Consider the following 27,529-nt stretch of genomic DNA (forward strand, 5'->3'; position numbering starts at 1 on the left):
CTGGCATCAGCAAGGTTCAAGAATCAGATCACTAACAAAATTTGCTACAAGATAGTACTATATTCAAAATGCTTTAAGAAAGCCCTTCCTCACCACTGGCACACCTCACTTGTTCAGCCTGTAGTAAGGCCTTTATTTCACATCTCTGCTGAGCATGTCAGGAGGGACTTTTTACAGTTCAGTCAATGCAGAGAAAAATGAATGACAACAGAGCAGCAATGTTGTTTTTATGATCTTGATGCCTTTTCCTGGTCTTAAAATCAAGAGTCATACACGGTTAGAAGGGGAAAAGGGATTTTACCTTGGTATTTATTTTAAGGATCCTTAGGTGCACACGTCCAGGTCATGTGCATCGAGATGCACCCCGCCGAGTGTATCCCCAAAGATCGGGTATAACATTATAGGTTTTACTAATTAGCAGATCTATCAAAGATTCCCCAATGAGAGGCTCAAGTGAGCCCCCCTCCCCAAGGAACCTTCCCCTGGATGGTTCTATCTTGGTTTACAGAATGTGTTCTGGAGAGAACCTTGGGGTCTGGGGCACATGATCCCTGGCTATGCAGCTTCTAAAATGTTTAGTCTCTTAGCTTAACAAACAAGTCCAAGAATGTAGGCAAAAAGCACTAGGAATACAGAAGCTGTAAAAAGGTATAACAGGGGTATAAAAGAAAAGGCAAAAAAATCTTCATGGCATCAATCTCAGGCTTCTTTTGAATATTGAAACATGTATGTGTGAGTCCTCATTTTGTACTTTTAAAGTCAACACTTTTGCTGGTTAACACGGAATCAAATAACATAAATCCCAACATAAACTGAGCATGTAAAATGGAGCTGGTCAGCCTACTCACAAAGGTTTGCAGAAGATCTGAAATGTCAATAAGGAACATGAAAGGGTTGGTAGGCGAGTAATTTTTCTGCAACATTCAATCAGCCTGAGTAGTGGTAGCACTGAAGCAAGTATCTCACGTGGTGACCACAGTATTTTATCTTCATTACACTTTCTGAGAAAGTTCTAGGCAAGCTCGTGTACTGAGGGAAGTGAGTGAACGGCTGTATGGGGCCTAGTTGCCAGCTGGGGTCAAACCACAACAATACCCAAATTATTTTTCATGTCTTTTTAGCCTTAACTAGAAGCATCACCTTCTCTTCCTGTGTGCATGATAAGAAATAAAAAAATGAATACAGAAAAGTAACCAGGTATGATGGGAGATGACTCGCAAAACAGAACCTCATCACATGATGGCTACTGACATTTCCAACTATGCTCATTTAAACAAAAAAGTGCTGGAATGTTAAATGTACTACAGGTGCTGCCAACACCTACCTCAAACCTCCCCATCTTTCTTCTGCAGTATTTACAACATAATATTGGCAACTGAAGTATTTACAAAGACTTGTTTTTCTAAATATACGTAACCGCACTGTAACTTTACCAATCACCCCAAGCAAGAAAACAGCATGTACCAACTGAATGCCCCACTTGTTTTCTGTGTGGAAGAGGCAGGCTCCTACTTGGTCTCCTGTTACAGCAATCCAAGCCTTCCAGCTACTGTGATGGGAAATGAGGCACACCTGTACTGTCATCACTGCACACCCAAAAACCCCAGAGAGGGGTTTCACTGGAACAGGAACAGATACCTATTTTTTTAAGGACAGCATCTATTTGAGGGTTTGTGCTGGCTTACTGTCAGGCTGGTCTTGGAACGCAAAAAGAAAACCTGAAAACTTTCTAAAACTAAAATACTTTATGAATTTATCAATAGAAGTTATTGGGGTGAGGATATTGTAAGCAATTCATTTATTTTCACCAAGTGAGACGTCTAGTTGCAAACCTTGAGAGATTCCTCTGAGTAGGTATTGGGGTCCATGCAATATGTCTTGCTTAGCAGTTTTGAGAGCAAACACAGCTGAGGAAGATTTTTTTTCTTCTCCTAAATGGAAAACTTTCAGAAGAAATTTAAGTGCTTTATATCTTAAAATTTCAGACTGTAAAAGCTGATCAATGCTGTGGCTAAACCCTCTAATTCTTAACGTGCTGCTTCATATGCTTCTATGAATGCTAACATTAAAGGAAATGTTAAGCAAACTGAAAATGGAAGACTAGAAGCAATGACCTAGCATAATCTTTAGACTTGTCCTGAGATAAAAGTCTTTACCAAATAAGGTTGCAGAATATACAAAATAATATGACAGAACTATGTCAAGGGCGTGGCTGGAGATTGGAGATGGAATAAAAACACAGATTACTAAATAGCCTGCTAACCTGTGCCCTTAGAGGCTGTCAGCTGGAAGTCTGAGGCATCTGTATGATAGTCTTCTTTAAGGCATTGATTTTATGAAAGGAGCAATAGCTGCTGTACGTCTCTTCAGTGGAAAAAAGGCTGGGAAGGAAACTGAGTGCAGAGATATTTCTGAATCATCCAGGCAAATAAGGGATGCATCCTGAGATTTGCATTATGTTTGCATTAATACCTGGTGTTCAAAAGCCACATAAGAGGCTCTCAAAATCTTAAAGAAAGTACTTTGATTTCTTAACATTAAATTAAGGCATGATCCAGAGTCCCCTTTTGTGCTTGCCAAAAAGAAACTAGATAAACTCTTAAATTTGCAATCTTCATAAAGTCATTATTTCTGGAGTTGGTATGTTAATATAACATTCATTAGTATTTTTTAAAGGTCATGCCATTCTAAAAAGAATCTGCATTTTGTATAAGAAAATTTCTTTTAACCAGGTTGAAGCAGCTGTTTGCAACATAAGGAGAATAACACAGTTGGAGCAAATGGTCTTGTTAAATTTAGAGCTAAATGAAACTAACTTTTGAGCTGTGAGAAGGGAGGAAACATTAAGAACTTTCAGGATACAAAGTCAATTTAATCCAACATAGACAAGTTATGGTGAACCAACCTAGTTATCCAGGAGCATGTGCTGGCCTGCTTTTGAAGGAAGGAACACAGTGTAGAAACTGAAGGCTGTACTAGGAGTCACTATATGAAAGACAGTAATGACAACATCTGCAATACATTAACTAACAAAGATCAGAATGAAGAGTGAGGTTATAATTTCTCCTAGCAGCTTATACTGAGCTGATAAAACACTTTTAAGACTGTCCTGGAACATGGTTTATAGCATCTTTGACATAGCTTTTTCAACAAGTGTCCTGACACTCCTCAGATTGTGCCTGCAAATAAAAGCCTCTGCAGAGCTGCCAGCTGGTGTGTCTGTGAGCCTCGTGGGGCTGTTCAGGGTGTCAAGCTCTCTGTGTTCACTCCATTCTCTTCACAGGTCACTGTCCTGGATAGTCCTATTAAAGTGGAACTTGCAGCTCTTCTTATTTTGCTTAGTTTTAAGTTTTCTCCTGCTGGCAATGTGGTAAAGGTGGAACAACACATGCTTCCCCTTTCCCCCTGTTTACTTAATGTGGTCTCTCTCTAGCTTTTCAAAGTATTAAATATGATGAGGTTTATAGAGGTTGCCATAGGCTCTTAAACAGCATAATGAAATGAGGCAAAGGTTCAGGCCAGAAACATTTACATTGGATGCAGTGTTCAGTGTGCTATGCATGATGGAAACATTTCTTTCTTGTGGTAGCCCAGTCTTCTAGTTCAGGCAAGATATGATTCAAGAGACTGTTTTTGACAGTTAATCTGCCAGAGCTCACACTTCCATGACAGGGTGATGAGAGGAGCTGTGTAACCTTCTCATTATGGAGTGTAACCTTTTCATTATGGAGGCAGATCTGTTCCCACTGCAGGCTACTTCTCCCAAAGTAGGGAAAAGACAGGTACCTAAGCAGGGAAGGTTATCCCTCTTGCCACTTACCATGGCTCTAAAAGATTTGTCCTTGTTTCAGTCGGCACTTTTTGCTTTCTCTTTCAGAAAGATGATAAAGGATAATATGAAGTCTATCTGGTCTTCTGTACAAAGTAACTAGTCTGGTTGCCCAATGCTTAGTTCCAGAAAACTTGGTAAGAGGAAGTGAAGTGGTACACTGACAGATGTCTGGGCAGGCATCTCACTCTTCCTGAATAGATAAGGTGTTTACTTCAGCTGGCAGGCCTCCAGAACAGAAAATACTGTGCAGATGTCAGCCCCTAGGCTTTTGGAAAGATCTTGAGATTGTTCTGCAAATTCATCTCTTTCTTAAAAACTTGAATAAGCCCTGTCTCTGCTATCTGATAGGAGGTGGTTGCACAGATAACAATGATAATAAATAACAGAGTCTTCTGTCCTGATGCTGTTACCTGGCCATGTCACTTCTGGTTATTCTGTACATTGTAGCTATGCTAATCATTTAATACAAGCAACATTAGTTGGTAATAATGTCCAGAACTTGAACTAAGGAATGGGGAGGCTAAAAGATCTTTCCATTTCTATAGGGGTATGAATCTCAACTTCTCTTCTTCCTGCCACCTCCTACAGAGAGATATTTGAGGAGAACACTCCATTGTTTATTCAGTGTCAGTTTGCTAATCCCATGATCCAGTTTACTGAGCACCGTTTCAGTGCATTGAACACAGTCTGTCCCCCAAAGCATTTATGGTTACCTCAGTTGTACTTAATGTGACTAGGAAGGAGTAGAATAAAAAAGACTTCATCATGAGCAATGGCTTACTTTTAGGTAGAATTTTGATGGGACAGGAGAACTCTGCTGAAGCTTTTAAGAGACCAAGTTTTATATGAATCTATCCATTTATAAGCCATAAATGACAGAAGAGTGAGAGTTTTGCATTTCAGATTAGCTGGTAGTTCTTCTCAAACCCTTGGGACTCAAATATAATTTGTTAACACATGCAATTTTGTTTGCTTACATTGTCTTTGGTAGGAAGAGGAAATCTGATCAGTGGCTCTTGCTCCTACAAGTTCTTCAGAAGTCCTGAAGGAATGTAGTGCTGCAAGACATGCAATTCACGTTTGGTTTTGCAGTTTGTTGGATTTTTTTAACTTACGGCATCATTTTTCTTAGAAAAGATGGTGATGGATGAGGATGTATTGCACTGCCCGGGAAGAAAATGTGATCTTCATCTTTGAATGGACCATCACTACAGGCAGGAATAAGGTGAGTTGGTAGGGTCAGTACATGTGCAACACCCTGTGTCCAGTCTAGGTGGGATGATGCAATGATTTTAGACTTGCACGCAATAAAGAAGACCTGTAACTCCAAGGCCATTACTTCGATACATTATCATACCTCTGCTATCTCACCACTGCAGTGCTGCTGAGTTACTGTCTCAGACAAGTCTGGTACATCCATTGATACCCAGACCACCACGCCACTTATAAAATGGGATAGTTAATATTTTTCATGGGAGTTATATTTAATCTTGGATTTTCCAGTTAAAATTTTAATTAAATTTCTCTGATAGTGGTTAGAAGCTTTTTGTTTTCTTCCCTATCCCACTTAAAAGTTTTTGCTGACCAACTTTCCAAGAACATGATGTCATGCTTTTTCTTTAAAGAAAACTGTGATAATTAAAAAACCAGTTTCAGTAGTTCTTTTTGGTGTTCTTCACCAGCAAGAATACAAAATATAATTATGTAATACAGAATGTATTACATGGTTGCTCATTCATGCAAGGAAAAACAAACACCACTATATTGCAGTAAAGGCTTAACTCCTGTGTACAAGCTCATAAAAGAAATGCCTTACAGCAGTACTAGAGATTGATTCAGAAGCTTAATGATGTCTGCAGAAGCACACCTAATGGTGTCAAAACTGAGTGAAGGAATTAGCAAAGATGGTATTTTCTGGACCTATTCCTATTCATCACTGGCAAAGGAGAGGTGGTTAGATCTAACAGCCAGCACTCTCAGATGTGTCAGGTTTGTGTTTCAACAGTATCAGTTCTCTGTCTTATTTGGTAGAACGGGGCAGGTGAATGCTGGGCTGGTGCCTGATGTCACACCTCGTGCCACAAGGTCACATACTTCAGCTGCCCCTCCTGCGCCTGGTGACAGGTCTGAACAGCCACCCCCACCGTGGCTGCCACAGACTGATGGATCGTTTCCTGTGTTGCAAGAGTCTGTCTTGCTTTCCCCATCTCACTTTCTCACGATGACTAAAGGTCACCAAGACGGCTGAATATTGAAATAAAAATCCAGTTCTTAAATACTATGTTGAAGGGTTATTTAAATGCATTCCTCTTTTTTATTTCCAGATGGTCTATTTCAAGATTTGAAGTGAACTTATGGCAACAATTTCTAAATTCCAAGTTTGCTATAAAATGAAGTTCAAGGAAAATTATGCTGCATTACTGAATTATTTTCAAATATTGAAGAGTTAAAAAAAAATTGTTCTGCTCTTTAATGACTGCAAGAACAGGAAGGAATAATCTTCTTCTTGGGACCAATTCGAGTTGCATAAAGACACCAGGCATGCCCTGTTACTGTGCTATAGGTGAACTGTTCTAAAGGTTTTATGAAGGTAAGTGCGCATTGCCTGGCAGCTTTCGGCAGCATTAGAAGTGGGGCAAGCTGGATGAAAATTGCAAAGCTAATTACATTAAATAATTTAATGAGGTGAGATCTAAACTTCATGTTGCATTCTGCTATGCAAACTTAAAATACGTGTCAGTCAGATCTGGCATTCTTAATTATACTAGCTGACTGTGAAGGACACTTTCTTATGAAAATAACTGGTTTATGTTCCTGATAAAATTGAAGTAAATGATTAAATATTATGTAGCCACTTATTTACATGATGATTTAAAAGGAGAATTACTTGAAACATCATGAAAATCCTTAGAAACCAGCTATAATCAGTAGCAAGGATCAGAATTTAATTAAATTGTGGCCTAAACATGATGTTTATGTCTTTAATGTCCTTTGGCACACACAGTAAGGAATTGCTGTAAAAGGTGGGGAATTTTTAGCCAGAATTGATTTATGTCTGAGTCATGCCTGGACCTGCAAGAAAATCCAGTTTTACAACTGTTAAGAAGGTGTGCCAGGTGTCACTGACTGTAGTACTGGCTTTAGATTTTCATCTTCCATCAAATCAGAGCTGCCTTAATTAAGATAAATCTTAACTTTTGACTTAAGACTTCAAACGTAAAAGAACAACACTTTTTTTCCTTTTTTGGAGACCAACACTAGGAAAATACTGCTAGTGCTGTCATCTCATCCACAGAAGCCAAATCACACATTTCCACAGGATTGAGCACAAGTGATGCTCATGTTTCTCCAGGCACTATTTCTCAAAAGGTTATTACATTTCCTGTTGGTCAGGACACTTTCCATGCAAACATCTCCTGTAAGCAGTGTGTTGATTTCTACACCTCACTATTCCAAACAGTCTGCAATCCCTCCCTTGGTTCATAGTCAACCTCTAAAACTTCAGCCCCAGAATGTAGACAAAAGGTCTTTTGTAACAAGCACTAATGTTCAAATTTTAAGACAGCTCCCTGTAGATTTCAGAATTTGAGGACAAGCACACTGTTGTGTTCAGCTACAGTAACAGTATTGAGAAATTACGGGTATCAAATTGCTTAAAAAGATAAAACTCTCTGAACAGGCTACTTACAACTGACACGATCCACCAGAGATTTCTTCCTTCTAAGAACTAAAGATGTCCCTCCAGCTGTAATAGTGCCAGGAACTAGATTGTGCTTATAATCTTTAGGCACAAAGGAGCTGCAACAAGGTTCTTCACAATCCACTCTTTCTTCCCTCTGTTTCAAGAGTCAAAAAATACTACAGTGTGTGACAGACATAAGACCAGCATTGGCTGCAACAGTGGCCAACAGGTTACACCAACAGAAAAATTTCAAGTGTAGTCACTATCTTCCAGCTGGGAAATGCCCCCAAGAAGGTGCTAGCCAGTGAAACTGAGCATCATCTTTGCAGATTTTTTCACAGAATATATACTCTCTTACAAAGGAAATTGTAACCACAACCAAAAAAAATATTTGTACTACTCTTCACCAAGTTTTTAGTTGCAGAAAAAAATATTTCTGTTAACACAGGGAAAGTGAAAGTAGTCAGCTTGTGAGGCTAGAATTTTATTGTTCATAGGTCAATACATAAACATAGCATATTTACCAGAAACTGAAAATCTGAGCTGTTGACATTAGGTCAAAATTTTCTTGGCCCAAGAATTTATTCCAACATATAGCAACAGAGTTGGTAAAGTATAAATTTCTTACTGCTAAACCAATTTCACTGATAGGGAACATATCTTTTAGACCAAGTTTAACATATAAATTTGGAGAAGAGTAAAACAGACTAAAGCATACAACAATATGGCAAATTTATGATCCTGGGGTTTACAGCATGCCATCCTCTGTTCCCAGTTTCTGTGCCAATTGTACAAGCTTCCAAGAGATGACCACCAGGAGCTCTCCTGAAGGAGAGACCTTCATCCACAATACAGAAATTAAGCCACCAGAATAAAGACACAGCTATATTGCCATTCAACAGTTTTATACATCTAGTATCAAAATAAGCTAGCTATTATAGCCAGTCAACATTAAAGCAAGGAATTCTCATGTCTTTCTCCAGAAAGAGACTGAAGTTCATATGGGACAAATGCTGCATAGTTCCCACATCTTGTCTCCTTTACACTTTTTGGTCAGCTAACCTGTCAAATTCAATGCACTTTCGACAACTATTTAAACCTTTCTGAAATTTCTGCCCAGGTCAAAGTCATGATTGCATTTAGTGCCATATGCAATTTATTCAGTTCTTCTGAAGATGTCACTGAAATAAAATTCATGAAACTTAACTGAAAATTGATGCATCTAAGCAACATCCCATGAAGTAGCTTGTGCCCCTATCTGCCAATGAGATACCAGTTCAAAAATGACTTCCTTTACTATGCAACAACAGTAAAAAAAAAAAAAAAGAAAGTAAGAGTTGAACTGCTATCAAACCCATTATAAAGCAAGTAGGACTATTTTATTCATATATTAAAAATAATTTACTTTCCCAAAATAATGTAACAATTAGAAGCAATTCAGACTATTTTAAACACAGAGCTGGAAAGTGTTTGAAGAAAAACTAAAGACTGAATCACATTGCACTGAACCAATATGCTGAAATGCTTTAAAATTCTCACTTGGAGCATTACTGCTTTAACCATGAATGTTTATTTAATATGTGCACTAGGTAGGTTGTCAATCAGTTGCAAAGGTGAGTCTCTGTTTACTTTTTCCTGCCACCTCCACCACCTGCAAGCATGGTGGCCACACGAATGAAGATGTTCAGTGTATCGGTGTAGATACCCATGCATCTAGGAAACAAGAAATCACAGTTAGTACTGTTTAACAGACAGAATTATTTGGTGTTTCACACCATTATACTTCATTTTAAGAGCCTGCAAGAACCATCTGTAACAAAACCCAGCTATGACTGTCCTCAGTGCTTTTTATGTCAAAGAACACCTGTACTTTTTTCTACCACCTCTGCCAGCAACAACTATTTACAGAAATCCTAACAGACATTATACTGCTCTCATACAGGAGCCTCTGCCCTTATAATGAACTTTGATCTGTTTATCTCTAAGAATTTTGAAGAAGGTGGGTATTATTCTAAATTAATTAGACTAACACAGAACCAAGGAGGTAAGAATTCACCTAGAATCAGACAGACCTGTATAAAAAAGTTACTTATTAGACTTGGTCTTTACTGAGTCAATCCTTCCTTCCCTATCTATCACACCATTGCAGCTTTTTTATTTAGTGTCAAAGACTAAGAAATATTAAATGACTATGGAAAGGTTAACTTTTTTTTGTCTCAGCTGATGCTGACAGTTATTTTCAGAAAGCAGCTATAAATTCTGCCAGCAGTGCTTTAGAAAGCAAAAATACTTTTTAGAATGTACTGCTGGAGGCATGTGACACCACACACTCAATTCTGTTTCTCACAATAATTTCAGTTTTAACTTTAGTAGCTATTTTCTAATTGTTGTTTTCAAACCCCGTGATTTTTCACATTTAACAGCAATACACTTTTGAACAATAAACAAAAGGCTATTTTTAAAGCATACTTCAATCTAACTCGAGGGAAATTCTTACCCAGACACTGAGCTCGGCTGTGGTAACAGAGAACACTTACGCATTGATGGGGTCGTATTTAGTCACTCCGTAGAAGGGCAGAGTTTCTGCCCGTTTCACCACCAGCTGTGTATCATAGAGCAGGAACATGCTGAAGAGCACCAGGCCACCATAGACTGCTACCGAATACAAGCCGGCGCCAAAAGCAGAGGTGGGAGGCAAGAACATGGATCCTGGAGAGGAATGCACAGTAGTGTTAAAGGTAACTGTGTATCAGCTACTCTGAGTTAGGCAAAACTTCAGTCACTGGAGCACATGTTTTTTCAGTAAGCAATCAATTCTCACTTTGTGGTATGTTTTTGGTACCAAGAGCTTTAGCATGCACACTGAAGATGTCACATACACAACGTGATCCAGTAATTTTGAACACCCTAGGGAACTGTGTATTTTTCTTCAGGTGAAAGAACCTGTGACTACACGAACTCCTCAAAACACATGAAGGAAAACAAGTGGATCAAGAACCAAGATCACATTTACTGCCTTCCATACTCACTGGCAGTAACTAAAATACAAGGCACCGCTATCGGCCGTTTGTCAGATTAACATCTGCAAGAACCGTAACTTCACATTTGTTTTCAAGAACAAATATGACAGAGTATTTTCTGCTGTGCTGAGTAGCAAGGACTATATTTAAGGCAAATCTTAACTATACAGACCAGCCTGCAACTAACTGTGAATTGCACCTTAGTAGCTTAACTGTAAAAACTACTTTGTATGACAGTATTGAAACAGTATCTTACCGACTGAAGAGGCAATAACAAAGCCTAAGCCTATGCCAAGTGGTCCTCCCATGTTCAGGAATTTTTCGCTTGGAGCACACATGGCCACAGTTGAGAGCCCCCCAACGATTCCAGCAGTGTACCAGGCAGCTCTGATCAGCAGAGGACCCCCAAGGAAGGCCAGAGGAGCCACCACTGCACCCAGGACACCTAGGCAAAGGAAAACAGAACACATATAAGACTTGGAATACCACATGCCAAACCCACTTGATTATTTCATCTCCAATCAGATGGCATGGCTCAAACTGATCCACACACGACAAAACACCAATGCACTTGATTGTGCTCTTATCTAGAAGGGAGCACAATAAATTAGCAACCTTAAATTCCACTATGTACTTTTATTTAGCGCTGGAATACTTCAGGGAGCTCATCTTGGGAAAAAACGACTAACAAAAGTCAATGTACTGATTGTTTCAAAACAGAGCTGGTAAGAAGAGATACTTAGCACAGACTCATCAACTACAAAATGGCATTAGGAGCATGCAACACTGAAAAGCAGGACAGATTTCTGATTCAACAATTGCTTAGGCAAGTAAGTAGTTTTTTGCTAGAGTCTCATAGGAAATGTCTATCTATCTAGTCATTAATATCACATTAGGTTGTTTCACTTAATCACTACAATAAACATAACTTCTTCTTGGCAGACATGTTAGCTCTGGAGAGGCAAATATGATTCCAGTGCCCAACATCCACGTGTCTTTTCTGAACTACAAACTAAAAAAAAAGTTTTGAAAAATGAGAGCCACTGTTACCTGAATTAGCTATCGTTAGTGAGAAATTTATCTGTGCTCACAGTTTAAATACCTGAGGGACAGACATCTCAGATGTAAACTGATACTAAAATCTCTTTTTTTTCTAGTCAGGTTTTCAAATACTTCCTATCCTGCACAGCTGAAGAATGGTTACTGTAGGCAAGAGTGCTTGCAGAAGCTGTAGTATTAGCAGGCAGTCACAAAACCAAAGCAGTTATGAAAACATCTAGTTCTACCCAATGTGGAGTATACATACCTCAAATTTAACTTGAGCATGACTTTTAGATTATGAAAAACATTAGAGTTCTGTTAAGGACACTTAAGACATCTTTCCCTGACATTCAGGAGTCCTCGTTGATCTCTGAAAAATCTCAACTCTCCTATAGCAATATATAAAAATTTACTTTAAAGCCCAAGTTTTGTTAAAGCAAGCATCTGATCACACTGAAGCACAGACAACTCTACAACAAACACTAAAACCACATACCTGAATGCATCATCCACGCTGCATGTTTAGCTACTGGATTATCTTCATAGGATATGGACCTGACCAACATTCCAGCACCAATCATAGCTGCAAAAGTTGCACCAATTGCCTGAAGAAACAGCATTACAGAGCTGAAGTTGGCATATGGACATATGGCCTCCATTCTAATCTCCTAGTGTAAAAGTGAACACTGGAATTCTGAAAACAGCAACCTAATCACAGTTGGGAGTATTCACTGATTTTACTCCTGTAAGGTTACACTCAAATCTCTGCAGATCTTAGCTTGCAGTAATTTTCATTTTATTTTTACTCAGTTTTCTAGAAATCCAAATTTAATGGTTAAGTTGGCAACAATCTCTTGGCTGTGTAAAGTAAGAGAAGGAAAACCCATAGTTCTGCCCCTCACTCTCATTAAGGCACCTAAAATGTGTTAGCCTTCCTTCTTTTCTTGTATGTTTCTCCACCCAAAGCCAACACCTAGTTTACAGGCTTTTGCTACCAATGATTTTTTTAACCTCACTGCCTCTTCTTACTGATTATTTCAAGCAGAATCATCCAGCATCTACCAAACTGGTCAGAATTGTACAACTTTTATCACCAATGATGCTTTATAAATTTCCCTAAGTTATGTAGGTGTTGGCATTTAACTGTTACTGTTTCACTCCACTTAACACACTGAATATGTACTAAGCCTACCAGTGTTGTTTCATCCCTGGCAAACAGGAGAGCTTTCAAAGAGCTACATAGGAGAGCACAGGGAGGAGTAAGAATGCACAGGGACCTCCATTTCTGTTTACAGACAGCAGCAGAAACTGTGCCATTAGCTTTAGGTAGCTATTTCTAAGAGGTTCTTACTTCCATATATACAGCTGTTAAGGACAGCACAGCGTTTTTTTCGTCATATAGTTTGTCTTTGACAAACCATCAAAGTAGTATAGAAAAAAGATGTTAGAATGTGACTAGAATCACCAACTCTTACATCACAAAGTATCATTAGGATACCTGGATAGTCTTTATGGATAAGGATGCTAATGTAGGGTAAAGTTTGCCTTACTTTCCACCAAGTAGTTTACATTTTGCATTTTTTTTATACCAACCATAACATTAGGGGGCATTTCTCAATACATACTTTTGTTTTTATAACAAAGCTTACCAGCCAGGAGCCCCTTGTCATGAGGTTCATGAGTGCAGGAGATCTGCTCACTGCTGCAGCAGACAGAGCTGTCATGCCAATGCTGCCCGCAAAGTACATGTACGTAGACTGAATTCTGTCCTTCACATACTGTGGCCAAATACTGAAAAATAAGCAGTCATACAGAGCTGTGCAGTTACCAGGTTCAGGATGGAGAGCAGCTAAAAACACAATCAAGCTGTTAAATGCATTTGTAGCTACGGATATAAGGGAGATTTCATAATAGTGTGTCTAGCAACTTCTGCCACGAGTTTAAAATGGGGACTGAACTTGTCAATCTTGCTGGTTTAGTCTAATGTTAACTCAGTAGAAACACTGAAAATGATAAATAATGCTAACTATAATTCAATTTGAGGGAAGAAGCATGCATCGAAAACAGAATAATGAATGCTTTTAACTACAGAAAAGATCTCTTCTCACCAGAAGAGACTGGTGTTTAAATATAACAAACTGGTTTCAGGGAAAAGGTCTACAGAATACATACGGGCACTAAGTAGCCTGCTGAGCAGCTCACAAATTGCTGAGTCACAGTGCACATGATTATCTGACACCACAGGACACAAATGTCATTTTGACAGCTCTAACAATAGCAACAGACCTGGACATAAGTGAGTTTCTGCAGTATCATTTGCTCACACTACAGACAGAAAACTTCTCTGTTAATGCTAGATTTAAACATAGTGCACACATTTTTTCCCATTTCACTCTTTTGACCTGTTATTCAAACCTCATGGAGAAAAAATAGACACAGCTCTATGACAAGCTTCTCATAGCCACAAGTAGCACACACTCAGTATAAATGCAGACAGCCACTTCCAAATACAAATGCAAAATAAAGTAAAATGTCTCCAACACACATTTCTCCCAAGCCCAAGCTTATTACTATCCATCTTTTAAGTCCAAGTATAGTTTTGCCATCAGCCAGGTTTTTTTTGACCAAAAAGCAATTCACCAAAGTTTTAAGAACATGTTTGTCAAAGCTTAAGCCAAGATATTGCATTTAATGAAAACTTTTTCCAAAAGCTGTATTAAAGTTTAATGAGCAGTCTTACAGGAACACTGGGGAAACTGGTCTCAGCAATGCTTGTCAGAAGACCACACTTCCTAAGTTATCTGGAGCACACCTCGTAAGACAGATTCATATACTCTTCATGTAAGATTCAGCAAAACAAACTTATTCAGGTTACTATCCAATTAAGGCCGAATAATTCTGCTTTAAAAACCTGCAGAAACATAGGAGGGGGTCTTCTCTTCACAGCTTAGAAAAGCATAAGCTGAGTGTACACTGGGTGATAGCAGCTAAAGAAGAGACAGATGAAGAGGAGGAGATTTGCTCCATTAGAGAAGTAAGCCATCTTACTTACGCAGCTCTTTCAATAGCTCCAATCTCACTGGACATGCCCATTCCATAGTAGCAGAGGGCTCCCAAGCCAACAGCAGCCCCTCCAGCAACAATGAATTTCCCCAGGCGATCAGCTGTATAAAGAAATAAAAAATACACACTCTCATTTAGGCTTCTCCTTGGATAGTCAACAACATCCTCATGTGAATTTTGATCTATCTGCAAGAGCTGATCCATGTTAGTCTCTTTCTTAAAGCTCCACTTTAATTTCAAGTCAGTTTCAATGGTTTGAAGGAAACATGCCTTCAAGGAAGTTTTAAGTTAAGTTTCAAAGATTGTCAATATTTAAAGCAGAGCTACTCAACCTTTAAGTGCAGTTTCTGCAGATGGCTCAAATGCTGCTTCTTTCACTTCCTGGCCGAGTTTTCCACGCCTTGCACCCGTTCTTACTCTGGTGGCATAACTCTGTTAAATTCAGAAATAACTTAAGAAATACATAATGAAATAAAATAGAAGATATTCTTATCAACTTACTTGCTACACTTAAAATTGTTAATTAATCTTTTATTAATCTGTGCTTACTTTTTTTTATACATACGAAGCAACTGTGCTCAAGGAAAACAAGTGAACATTCAAGTTTAGGAATCTTTGTGAAAAACATCCACGTATTCTAGAAGTACATAACCAGTGTAGTGAATTCCAGAAGCTGGAATTTTTGGCCTGCATTTCTTCTATTCTAGTCCCACCATACTAAACACTGCCACAAGCCTTTTTGTTAAATATGAAAACATAACCTTTACTTTTTTAGTTTGTAATAAAGTATTTTGTTTCTTATGTTAAAATACTCTTCATGCAAACACTTTAATGTAAAAAATATTCTTGCACAATACTTATACTCTACAGACACTACAGCTGGAAAAGCAGCACAATTTTTTTTGCTTTCAAGTCTAAGCTTGATTTATAGAACAAACCTTGAATAAAGGCCTAGAAACTCAAGGTTTTTAAGGCTGACAGGCTCCAAGTAATTATAGTATTCTACTCAAAGTCTTAGTGAGTTGCAAGAGCAACACAGAATACACTCATATTTAACTCCAAGAACAACTTTTGAAGTCTTCTGACAATTTTTACAGGAATTTTTAAACTAAAATTGCATCTGAGCAGCCAAGGACTCACATCAAGCTGCGAGTTTATTGCAACACTAAAACACAAAACCTACAAGCATTGCTCTCATCAGCCATTAGAGCACTATAGCTCAGGAGGTTTACCAGAGCCCTTCAGTTTGGTTGTGTTTAGCAACTAATGAAATCCAGCCCAATGCTAGAAAACTTACACAAAAAACCCTCGATGCACCTACAAGCTTAAAATGCTTAAGAGGAAAACACAAAGGAGGTGAAGAATTGCCACTAGCACTTCCATCACAGTGACAGAAGAGCAACAACAGCCCCTAACAGTTGTGAGTTGCAGGTCTGTGACTTCCTCTCTCAATGAAGAATAAACAGTGTCTCAGGATAACGACAGTCTGGTTTTTAAAAATGTTGGTTAGCCCTGTGATTGTCCTGCTGTAGCTCAGAAATTGCTCTAACCTAGGTTACAGCTCTAAACACATACTGGGACTAAAACAATTGAAAAGTGTTTATCTTAATGTTATAGTTAAGACTCTAATTTGGGAACAGGAAGACAGGACAAGAATTTCTGTTCCTCCCACCTTACTTAGTAAGGCCTGTCCATCGCTAACTACCTCCTTTAAGCTCTTTTGCCCATTAATTTCCAAGACACAGGTCAGTCACTGGAACAGAAGATTTCACTTCAATTGCTCTAAAACCCCTGTGGTTTTGACTGAGCAACATTCTTCCTTCAGTAAATTAGAGCAGGTACCTCAAACAAGCAGAAGGCTCATGCTCATTCACAGCAGGTACTCCAGGCAAAGTGATTCTTTTGGCAATACACTCAACCCTTTAAAATATGTGCAGTCAGGGCCATCAGAAAGAGAATTACCTTACCTGGCTAGGCTGCCACAGCCTGTATGCTTTTATACTGGAGCTCCTCAAGGCTGGGGGAGCCTGAGTAATGGTGGGGCGGAGAGCCTGGCATGGCAGTGCCCTCAGGCACACCAGCCTGGCAGCCAGCATGGTTGCTGAGATAACTTAACACACTGTGTTCCTGCAAATACACAAGAAAACGTGGTTTACTGTTTTGTTTCATGGTTTTCAGACAAGGTACACTTACTACTCATTCTCAACTACAATAAAAGTAGTAAAAAAACCCAAACAAACAAAAACTTGTAGTAAAACCAGTTTTATCGTAAAGTACTATAATAGAAAGCAGAACCTTCTTAAATACACTATTTGACCTTGCTTTACCTATATGTCTCCCAGTTTCATCAGCGACTCCTCTCTCACAATTTACTCAAAAACAGGAGAACATGGCACTTTTCATACATGTAAATTAAATCAACACCCTTTACATACTTACATTTGAGTTACTTGGGCAACTAACCTTCGTTTTGAGACACAACACTACATGACTACTTTGCTCTCCAAACTTACTTAAACTCTATCTAAGCCTAAACCCAAATGAGCAAACAGCACAATATATGTGGTGGGAAAACACTTGGAGAGAGATTTTAAGCCATGCTTTAAAGAATCGGTTAGCTTTATGGGCACAGCATTCAGTCAGGGTCACAGCCCAGGTCGTCCTGAGCAATTCTGACCAGAAAACAGTGACACCACTCAAGGGTAAATGGGCAGCACCAGCAGAACCAGCCTGTGTGTTCCAATGGTAGCATGAAAACTGCCAGCTCACTGCCACAAATGGCGCACGTAATACAGAAAAACCCAAGGCCTGGGAAGCACATGTATTTTAACTACAATTACACACAACCCCTGATATCACAGAACACCCCAACTACCAGTGCCTTTTTTCAAACGACCGCTTATTCCTTACGTGTGCAGTGTCCAATATAACCTAAGAGTATTCTAAAGAAAAGCAGATTCAAACACGGGTGAGAAACAAGCACGCACAGCGCTGCACAGCTCGCATTAATCACAGAAGAGTGACAGAGAACATAATCCGGCTGCTAGGAAGTCACTTTGCTCTGCAGCGCAGTTATGAAATGCTGCTTTTGTACCTGGAAGTACTTTACGAGCTACATCCTGATTGTGCCACTAAACGCAGCTCTTCCACTGGGATGACACGGCCTGCAGGAACTTACAGGGCCAACTCACTAATTTTAACTTTTCTGTCTGAAAACTGGTACTTAGAGCAAGGCAACTTCAAGCGCTTTGTCAAGAGCAAGGAAGGCAGAGAGCCGAGAGCTAAAAACAGAACAACACTCCCGCATATTAACTGGCAAATGCGTAACGTAGAGCTGCAGAGTCACTGCCGCACCACAGCACGCAGAAACCCCTCCCAGCCCCGGCAGGGCGGCGGTCGGTACCCGCCTCAGCCCGGACCAGGCCCTCTCCCGTTTTCAGCCCACGCCCGGCCAGCGGCTCCAGCCCCACCCCAGCCCCGCACCTGGCCCGGGCCGGCCCCGCGCAGTCCCCGCGGCCTCCTGCGCGCTCGGCCCCGCTGCGTCGCTGCGCCTGGCCCGGCCCCCGGCAGCGGAAGTGACGCCAGGCCGGCCGCCCCGCGCGCCCCCGCGACTGGCTCGCTCCCGCCACGTGACCCCGGGGCCCGCGGGCGCCATTGGCCCGCGGGGGCGGTGACGCGGCGCGCGGCGGCCATCTTTGGCCAGGGCAGCGAAGGTTCTGGAAGGCCGCGGTTGGCCGGGCCGGCAGGGGGCGCGCGCGCGGGGCCGGGCCGGGGGTACGGGGAGGGACGGGCGGTCAGTGGGAGAGGGGAGTGGAGCAGAGGAGCGGGGCACGGGTGTGACAGGGCAGTGAGAGAGGAGCAGTGTATCGGTGTGACAGGGCAGTGAGAGAGGAGCAGTGTATCGGTGTGACACGGCAGTGAGAGAGGAGCAGTGTACGGGTGTGACAGGGCAGTGAGAGAGGAGCAGTGTACGGGTGTGACACGGCAGTGAGAGAGGAGCAGTGTATCGGTGTGACACGGCAGTGAGAGAGGAGCAGTGTACGGGTGTGACACGGCAGTGAGAGAGGAGCAGGGCACGGGTGTGACAGGGCAGTGAGAGAGGAGCAGTGTATCGGTGTGACAGGGCAGTGAGAGAGGAGCAGTGTATCGGTGTGACACGGCAGTGAGAGAGGAGCAGTGGAGTAGTGTATGGGTGTGACAGGGCAGTGACAGGAGCAGGGTACGGGTGTGACAGGGCAGTGAGAGAGGAGCAGTGTATGGGTGTGACACGGCAGTGAGAGAGGAGCAGGGTACGGGTGTGACACGGCAGTGAGAGAGGAGCAGTGTATCGGTGTGACAGGGCAGTGAGAGAGGAGCAGTGTATCGGTGTGACAGGGCAGTGAGAGAGGAGCAGTGTACAGGTGTGACAGGGCAGTGAGAGAGGAGCAGTGTATCGGTGTGACAGGGCAGTGAGAGAGGAGCAGGGCACGGGTGTGACACGGCAGTGAGAGGAGCAGTGTATCGGTGTGACACGGCAGTGAGAGAGGAGCAGTGGAGTAGTGTATGGGTGTGACACGGCAGTGAGAGAGGAGCAGGGCACGGGTGTGACAGGGCAGTGAGAGAGGAGCAGGGCACGGGTGTGACAGGGCAGTGAGAGGAGCAGTGTATGGGTGTGACACGGCAGTGAGAGAGGAGCAGTGGAGCAGTGTACGGGTGTGACACGGCAGGTGAGTGTTCCAGGAGTGCTACAGTGCCAGCTCGCTGACACTGCCTGCACCCAGCTCACGGCCTCCGCCACCTCTGCCGCTCGCTGCATGTGAATTTGTCCTTCCCAGCGTGTCAGAAAGCTCAGGACCTTTGCATTTCCTTCCCTTGCAGCACAGCACTCTAGAAGCGGGAGGTAAATCTCCCCCTCTGTAACCTCTCTTTGGAGATACACACTTCTCTTCCTTGTGGATATAGTACATGCTCTAAGGCTGGCGCTCACATGCCAGATGAGCACAAAATACAGGGCTGTGTACATAAATTACAGAAATGGACGATGCTGACTCTAATCCCAGCCTTGCAGGGGCGCTCCACAGCCCTTCCCAGGGCTAAGCATTCCCCTTTGGCCTAAACTATTTCTCTACTGGCAGCTTCCTTCCAGCCTCTCTCCAAATAGAGCTCTGAGATTTTTTCCAAGTTTAAAACTAATCCTAAACTGAGCCTTAGGAAGGACAGAGCAGCACTTCCCTGGACTATCAATTCCTCAAATTTATACCAAATTTTACTTTGGGAGCCCTTTTCCAGCTCCACTCCAGCCACAGCTCTGTAGTTTCTTTCAGCCTTAACGCTAAATATGGCCATGGTTCTTCACTGCCAAGTAAAACAGACTGTGAGAGTCTTTAGCAGGATCAAAGACAAATATAATAAAAAAGATGTGTTGAATACAGAATTAAGGCCAGAAATAGAATAAGACAGATACGGTTTTGAGAATTGTGAGATTAACCTTTCTGTATCTCAGAGCCTTCTTGTTTAAACTATAAGAAAGGAAATACAGTGACCTGCTAGTTCACAAAATGAAAGTCAAGATAAGAGAGATCAGATATGGAAGAGGTCTGAAAGTGCACCAGCATGTAAAATCTTGAAGAAGAATTTGAATTCAGAAGAATGAAACAGAAGAATACATGACAGAAGGGTGAAAATTCCATCAGACGGGGCCAAACCTACTGGGGTTTGAGATCTGATTCTTACTTTCTCTGACACTTGTTTGCTTTCTATTGGAGTGAGTGAAAATCCAGAGCTTTGGTGTCTATTGTATTGAGGTCTCCTACAATGCAAGAAAAAAATGTCAGTTTCAGGCCATGAATATGTTGTTTATTTAGAGACTTGTAGTGCTTATTTCAGAGTTTGTAACACTCTATAATTGTTAGGTACTAAAGGATTCATTATAATAATTAATATTTAAATTTATAATTAAGCTATTAATAGTAATAATTTATGCAAGGAATCAAATTTACCTCTTTTACTACAGCATATAATCATGTAAAGAACTCTCCTGAGACTTTCAAATAAGATACTCATCCCAGCTTTTCCCCAAACTGTTTCTTAAATAGATAATTTTGTCAGAAGCAACCCAAATCTACACAGGGCCCACCCTGCAGCAAACTCAGCAGTTGAAGCCTTCTCACCGAAATTTGCCTGCTAAGAGATACTCCTTTCCTCCTAGATGGCGAACACCTGTAAATGCTGGCCAATCCGTGTGTGAGCAGGGCAGCAGTGGCCTCTGATGTCCTGAGGAGTTCCTCAGTTGGAAGCAGCAGGCTGGGTCCTGTGTGCTGGCACCACTGCACCTCTCTCTGGGGCAAGAAGGCGGTGTGCCCCAGTCCCTGTGCCACCTGGGAATGCTGCAGAGCTGCCGAGCAGCCGGCTGTGCTTTCTGCAGCACTCGGAGCTCCTGCCGACAAGAGCAGGGATAACAGCAGGACAGAGAGGCATGGCAGGGAGATGGCAGCCAAATGCACACATAAAAACCCGCTTTTTAACTCCGGTGCACTGCTCCTTCATGGGACCATGTTCGAATGGACTGTGCAGCCACCGCCTGGATCTGGTGCTGCTCAGTGCCTTTGTTAAGGACCTGGGTGATGGCACCGGGGTGCCCTCAGGTTTGCAGGTGGTACCGAACTCGAAGGGGTGGGTGCTGCACCAGGTGGCTGTGCTGCCATCCAGAGGGAGGTCGAATGGCCGGGGAATTGGGCAAACAGGAATATCTTGCACTTCAGCCGAAGGAAGAGCCCTGCACTGGGGGAGGAACAGTCCCATCCACCAGCACAGGCTGGGGCTCTCCAGCTGGAGAGTAGAAAAATGCAGGCACACTGGAGAGAGTCCACAAAGGGCCACAGGGGTGATTGGCTGGCAAGGACAGGCTGAGAAAGGTGGGGCTGCTCCATCAGAAGAAGAGAGGGCTTAGGGCACTTTATCAGAGTGTATAAATAGCTGATGGCAGGGAGTAAAGGAGAAGGAGCCAGACTCGTCTCAGTGATTTCTGGTGACAGGACAACAGGTAATGGATCTAAACTGAAATACAAGATTTTTTTTTTAAACTTAAGATTTTTCTTGTGATTTTTTTTCTTTTTTACAGTAAGAGTGGTTGAACAGTGGGACAGGTTGCTCAGAGCATTGTGGAGTCCTTCTATGGAGATTTTCAAAAGCTGACTGGACACAGTCCTGAGCAACCTGCCTAGATCATCTCCAGAGGTCCCTGCCAGCCTCAGCTATTCTATGAGTCTATGAAGTATTGATGATTCCTGAAGGATCTGAAACACTTTTGGTTTTTTAGGACTGATATGCACCAATAAGAGGTTTTTGGAAAACAGTAAACATTGTCTTGAGGCAGTATGTAAAGAACAGTTATTTTCAAAGCAACAAAAATAGTAATAATAAAAAAGAAACTTCATGAAGATACTGTTTTTTGAAAATAGGTGAACAGTTCCTCATTAATCAAAAATATAAATAGGAAAACTTGTACTGACATAAAAATTTCTTAAAATTTTTCAATAGGCCATGTTTTCAACAACATGTTTACATTTGTTGGAAATCTTACATTTCTTTCGACAAGATCAAGTACAGTTTGATATTAGAGGGTTAACATCTAATTAGATATTCTGCAAGATCAGAAAATGCCATTGTGAGAGGACTTGAATATCCTGAAGGAAAGTGTGAAGTCAGGCTCCAAACCCTGCCTCTCTTCCAGGCAGGAACCAGGTGAGAAGAAGCCCTCTCTTCACCTCTTCTTCACCTGCTTCCCAGCCCTGCTAGTTCCCAACAGTGAAATTCCCCATAAATGGCTGTTTCCAGGGCTTAGGGATGGTGGCCTCCAGCTGCCATGCCCAAAGGAGAAGCTGATCTGACTGCCTGACTCCAAAAGAGACTCATCCAAGCTCTGCCCCCAAGTCCTGCAGGAGAAACACCATGTATTTTCAAAAAATAAAGCCAGCCTGTTCTTAGGGATAAATTCTGAAGGGATTTTGTTGCCTGGCCCTGAAGGCGAGGATCATGAGCAATGTAGTCACCTTCCAGGAGACACCATTGAGTATATTTTCAACCATGCACCCTGCCTTGCCAGCCACCTGCATTGGGGCAGCAAAACCACACTTACATATAGGCCTCTGCAATCCTGGAAAGCCACGGGAGCCACAACAAGCCCATTATTGTGCTAATAAATAGGGTCAATGGCAATTTTGAAGCTTAAACTTTTAACTCGGCAGCTCTGGCACCCTCCTGCAAGAAAAAACATCTCAGTTGTTCACATGGCTGTGTTCATCAGCAGGAAATAAATAAATCTGTGCTTAGCACCATTTCTCCTTAGGGTAAACTTTGCCATTGAAGTTTTCAAATTAGAGCCGAAGAAAAGTATTTTGAAGGTTTTCTGGCTGTGCTGACTCCAGCAGTCCTCATATCTCTCCCAGTAGATTACAGGGGACTTTTGGACTTAATCTGTTCCTAGTATTCATGTGAAAAATGCATATTCATTAAGCAACATGTTCTTACTTTAGATTAGATATCATTAAACACTGCAGTGTGGAGGGAATTTGGGGAGACCGTACTGATGACTTTCTTTAAGCCTGGCAAGAAAAAAAATGCCATTAAATAGAGTATTACTTTACCATGGAAGAATAACTCCTTCCATGCAGGAATTTGTGCAACAAGAGCAGGCTGGAATGTGCCAGAAGCGAAGCAGCGCCCATATTTTCTGCAGGTGTGACAATTTTCAGGGTCTTGGATTATTTGGCCAGATCTCAAAACATTTCAAATAGACAGTAGCCTCATTTCATTGGTAATGAACTGTGCTGACTCAGACATGTCTTCTTTCTGTTACAAAGTTTGCACCTTGCTTGTTTTAAAAAGCATTGCACTGAAATTTGTACTGCAGCTTGTGTATTTTGAGGACTTGTATATATATTTACATTAAGCAAAAGTAATTCCAGTCTGGAATTGGAGAAAGTTTGTCTGTGTTTGTGAGAAAATTCCCTACGCACAGTCATAACAAGCACCAGCTATGAAAAATTTAAAATGTTTTATCTGTTGCTAAAATAAAATTAATCCATCATGGCAGAGACTTTGGGTGTGAAATAGTGTCTTCTGGGCTGTTTAAGGGATAGCTGGATGTTTTTGTGTGTAAAAATGCTGTTTTGAGCACAGGAAAAATAGCCTTTAATTACCATACACATTAAAAAAAATAATTTACATATACAGTTGTGTAAAAAATCATTTTAAAATGGAAAACAAACAATATATCTATTTGCAATCTCTGCAACAGCCTGCAAATCAAAAAAAAAACATCTCAAAGAATAAAAATAGCATCAGTTTTAAATGTGCATTTTCATACTGCTAGAGGTGTTCGGCTGTTGTCAGTACTTTTCATGACACAGTGCTCTGAGCACACATACAAGTTTGCTCTGCAAGCACTCTGCAAACTTCAAACTTCCAACAGGAAAACACTTTCAGGTAGAATGTGTGGAAACCTGTGTGTCATGGGGTAGCTTTATGGGAGAAACAGGTTCTGTTGGGGGTTTCTTCAGGCAATGCAATATTTTCCTTGTTGGGCATGCTAAAGAAAGGAGCATCACATCAAGCTGTGTTGATAAAGAAGCTTATGCTCTTCAAAGCCCTAAGGGGGGAAAAAAGTCTAAACATCCAGATCTACTGAAAAATTCCTGCATTCAGTTTTTTGATCATTCGTATTTAGGCCCTATTTTTAGTAATTACTTTGTTTTTTGAGAGGAAACATCACCCAGGTTGTAGTGAACATTTTTTGGTAGGTTTGATTCTCTGTGGCCGTATCAATAACCCTGATGAAGCTGCATCTGCTGCCTTAGGGAAGAGGCACAGCTCCCTTGGCCTTATTAGCAGTGCCCCCTCGTTTGGCCTAGCACCCCCATCTCCTCTCACTCTGCATCTTTCCCCAGCAAGTGCCCACCTGGCCTTTTCTCACTTCCTGTGACATTCCCGCAGGCCTTGCCTGGGTCATGATTCCAACAGTCTTCTTCCTACTTCCAAACCTGCTGTGTTGTATCCCTGCTTTCACTCTGACCTTCATCAGTCCCTTCCCCCTTCTGCTCTGTCCCCCCTTTCCCATACCAGCTGGGATGCATTCTGGCCCTGACAGTTTGTAGCTATTTAAACAAATGGATCTTTCCCCCTGTCAAATGGTAGAGCTAAACTTTATCAACTACTAAAATAAACTTCCAAAATCAGAAGCTTGATATCAAGACGTATCTTTTCCATTGATTATATATTTTGTGTCTCATTTGGAAAGTGGGGGCTAGAGCATGCATTTTTATTCCCAGATTTAACCAAGGCTACAATACATGAAGTTAAATAAACTTGGATGTCAAATCACCAGTTCAGTAAATTGCTTAAGCTTGTGAGTAACTATGTGTGCATTAAACTTAAGAGTAGGTGCTCAGAACCTGTTTCTTTAGTTACTCAGGAGAAGAGCTTTGGTTTCTCAAGTGCTCAGAGATAAATGAAGATGAAAATCAAGTGCTTTGGTGAACAAGGACCTGACATTGTTCGGTTATAAATGAATACATGAGATAAACCATTTTGTTCACTCAAGATTCTATTTCAATAAATTGTACATAAAAGGACATTTCTTTTTCTTGAACCCTGTTTTAAAGGCTATAGCATGAATTATTGATTTACATCAGACAACAAAAAACACTAAAACAGTTTAAAAATATTTTTCAGTGAGAGGGTGAAATCTACATTTACAGCCTGAGAAATTGCTCAGCCTTCAAGAAATTGCTATTCATTTTGTTTAAATACAAAAAATACTCATTTTCCCGAGTCCCTGTGAACTCTATACTGCAGCAAAAAATGACCCAGGGCTTTTTCTGAAATTGCTCTTTGTGCTTTCTAATTACTTTTAACATGCAGAGCACTGTTCTTCTGCAACTTCTTGAAAACCAAAACTATTTGAAATTCAGTAAGCTTTGATTTAAAGTGATTGGTTTCCACCTGGATGGAGTGAAATTTTCTTCTTGCAAAGTTTATTAGTACATTAAAAGATGCAAATTAATTCATAATTCTTTCAGCTCATTCTCTTGGGAACAATTATACAAGGAAATTATTAATGTACAAGAAAACAACAGTTAAAAATCTCAAAGGGCAGCAGAGGTGTGGAATATATGAAAACATTTAGACCTAGCTAATAGCAGAACTCGGTTATAATAGTTCATAAACCAATTTTAATTTTTCTTTATTTGTATACTGATAGCAGCCACATGGTGCAGACAAGAGCTCAAAGGCTGGCGAAAGGGGTTTGCAGTCAAAGGCCCTGTTCTCAATGAAGGGCTGAGGAAACAGAGTGTGAAGAGTTGAACATTGCTACCAGGGCTTCTAGGTGAGGCATCAGTGAGCTCACCTCTGCCATGCCTCTGCCCACACCATCCCATGGGATTGCAGACCAGGCTGTCATTTCAGTGTAAGCCTCAGCACTGATAAACAAGCCCCATCCTTTCCATCTGGATAATGAAACCCCCTGGGATCCAAGTAGCATCAAACAGACTTGCTTTTTAGGCTTCTTTGATCCACCTGTTTTTCCTCCTTTTATTTAAGGTGTTAAACAACTCGGCTACTTTCCATTTTTCTTTTCATAATTCATCTAGCATGCTTTTAATATTACATATCTGATGAAAATTTCAAATTTTTTTACAATCAGAGTCATAAAACAGTCTTATCACCAGGATACCTCTAATGACTCTGGGCTGTCTGCTTGCAGCACTCTATGACATATGGCTATCAATGAAAAGACTGAGAGGGAAACACACATGCTCTCAAAGTATTGTAAAACAAGCACCACTACTGAGAGAAGTTTGTCCTGAAGAACTTGCCCTTTTATAACTTTAAGCAGAGCCACATAAACATAATACACACAGATCAAACCTCTGCTGACACAGCTTAATACACTGGGGCAAGACAGAGGCATCACATGAACTGAGAACAAGGTTATATTATGGAGATGCAGGAGCAAAATAACTTATCTTAGACTTGCTCACGTATGCCTTTTTCTACAGACTCTAAGGGGTACTGTTTACAAATGAGAAATGTTTACATTTGAAAAAATAAGATGCTCTACAAATATTTCTCTCTGTCTTCAGAATAGCATAAGAACTGAAATAATAAAGATCTAAATAACATGGATTGACAAAATAAAATCCTTAAGAAGAGTGGTCAGAGTACTGTTGTACATACAAATTACCCGGACAGAAATCCAGGTTCTAAATACAGCATTATTTATTGAATTTTCTAGTGACAGTGGGCCACTTCCAAAACACCCTCCCTCATAAAAATTCCTAAATTCCAAAAGAAAGACTTTGTTCTGATGATGCATATAAAGAAAAAAGAAGTTTCTACATGTTAAAAAATGGAAGTGTTGAAAATGCTGGCCAAATTCCTATTCTGTTCTGCTTTTGCCATTGCATGACTAGATGAAGGTATTTCCTTTTGCCAAGTGAGAATAGGCTTCCAGGGAACAATTCTATCCCATAGTTCAGCTAAAACTACTGAGAGAAATCACTTATTATTACCCATCTAATGCCATCATTCTGTATATTTAGAAGAACATATGAACTTACTGGAAAAATAATTAATGTAACAGCCCTGTGCAACTCAAATTCCACTAGCCTCTTTTAGCTGTTTTGTTCTCTGGTGGTTTCTGCTAAAGACTGAAATCTCCATGAACTGAGAGAGAAAGAGGTGTCAAAGAATCAGAAGAACATTTCTGAGTGAGAATACTGAAAAGAGGCCATTATGGTTAAACAGTTTTCAAATAAAAATTTAATTATTTTAAAATGCAAACCCATTTTTTTTCTGAGGTCAGAAAAATAACAGTTATTTTTTAATGTCATATTTATTTTTGCCCTTAAA

The 27,529-nt window shown here is 40.9% G+C and overlaps 1 protein-coding gene across 1 annotated transcript; it reads right to left on the reverse strand.

Moving 5' to 3' along the window:
• Window positions 1-7,968: 7,968 nt before the first annotated feature.
• Window positions 7,969-18,226, reverse strand: GHITM (growth hormone inducible transmembrane protein). The gene is made up of 9 exons (XM_069019204.1): window positions 18,122-18,226; window positions 16,606-16,765; window positions 14,971-15,070; window positions 14,628-14,739; window positions 13,225-13,366; window positions 12,072-12,180; window positions 10,791-10,979; window positions 10,052-10,223; window positions 7,969-9,227 (listed from the first exon to the last, which is right to left on the reverse strand). The coding sequence occupies exons 2-9, from the start codon at window positions 16,732-16,734 to the stop codon at window positions 9,140-9,142; spliced, it is 1,041 nt and encodes a 346-aa protein (XP_068875305.1). The 5' UTR covers window positions 16,735-16,765; window positions 18,122-18,226; the 3' UTR covers window positions 7,969-9,139.
• Between the last annotated feature and the right edge of the window lie 9,303 nt (window positions 18,227-27,529).

This window comes from Aphelocoma coerulescens, chromosome 6, assembly GCF_041296385.1.
Source record: "Aphelocoma coerulescens isolate FSJ_1873_10779 chromosome 6, UR_Acoe_1.0, whole genome shotgun sequence".
NCBI lineage: Eukaryota > Metazoa > Chordata > Aves > Passeriformes > Corvidae > Aphelocoma > Aphelocoma coerulescens.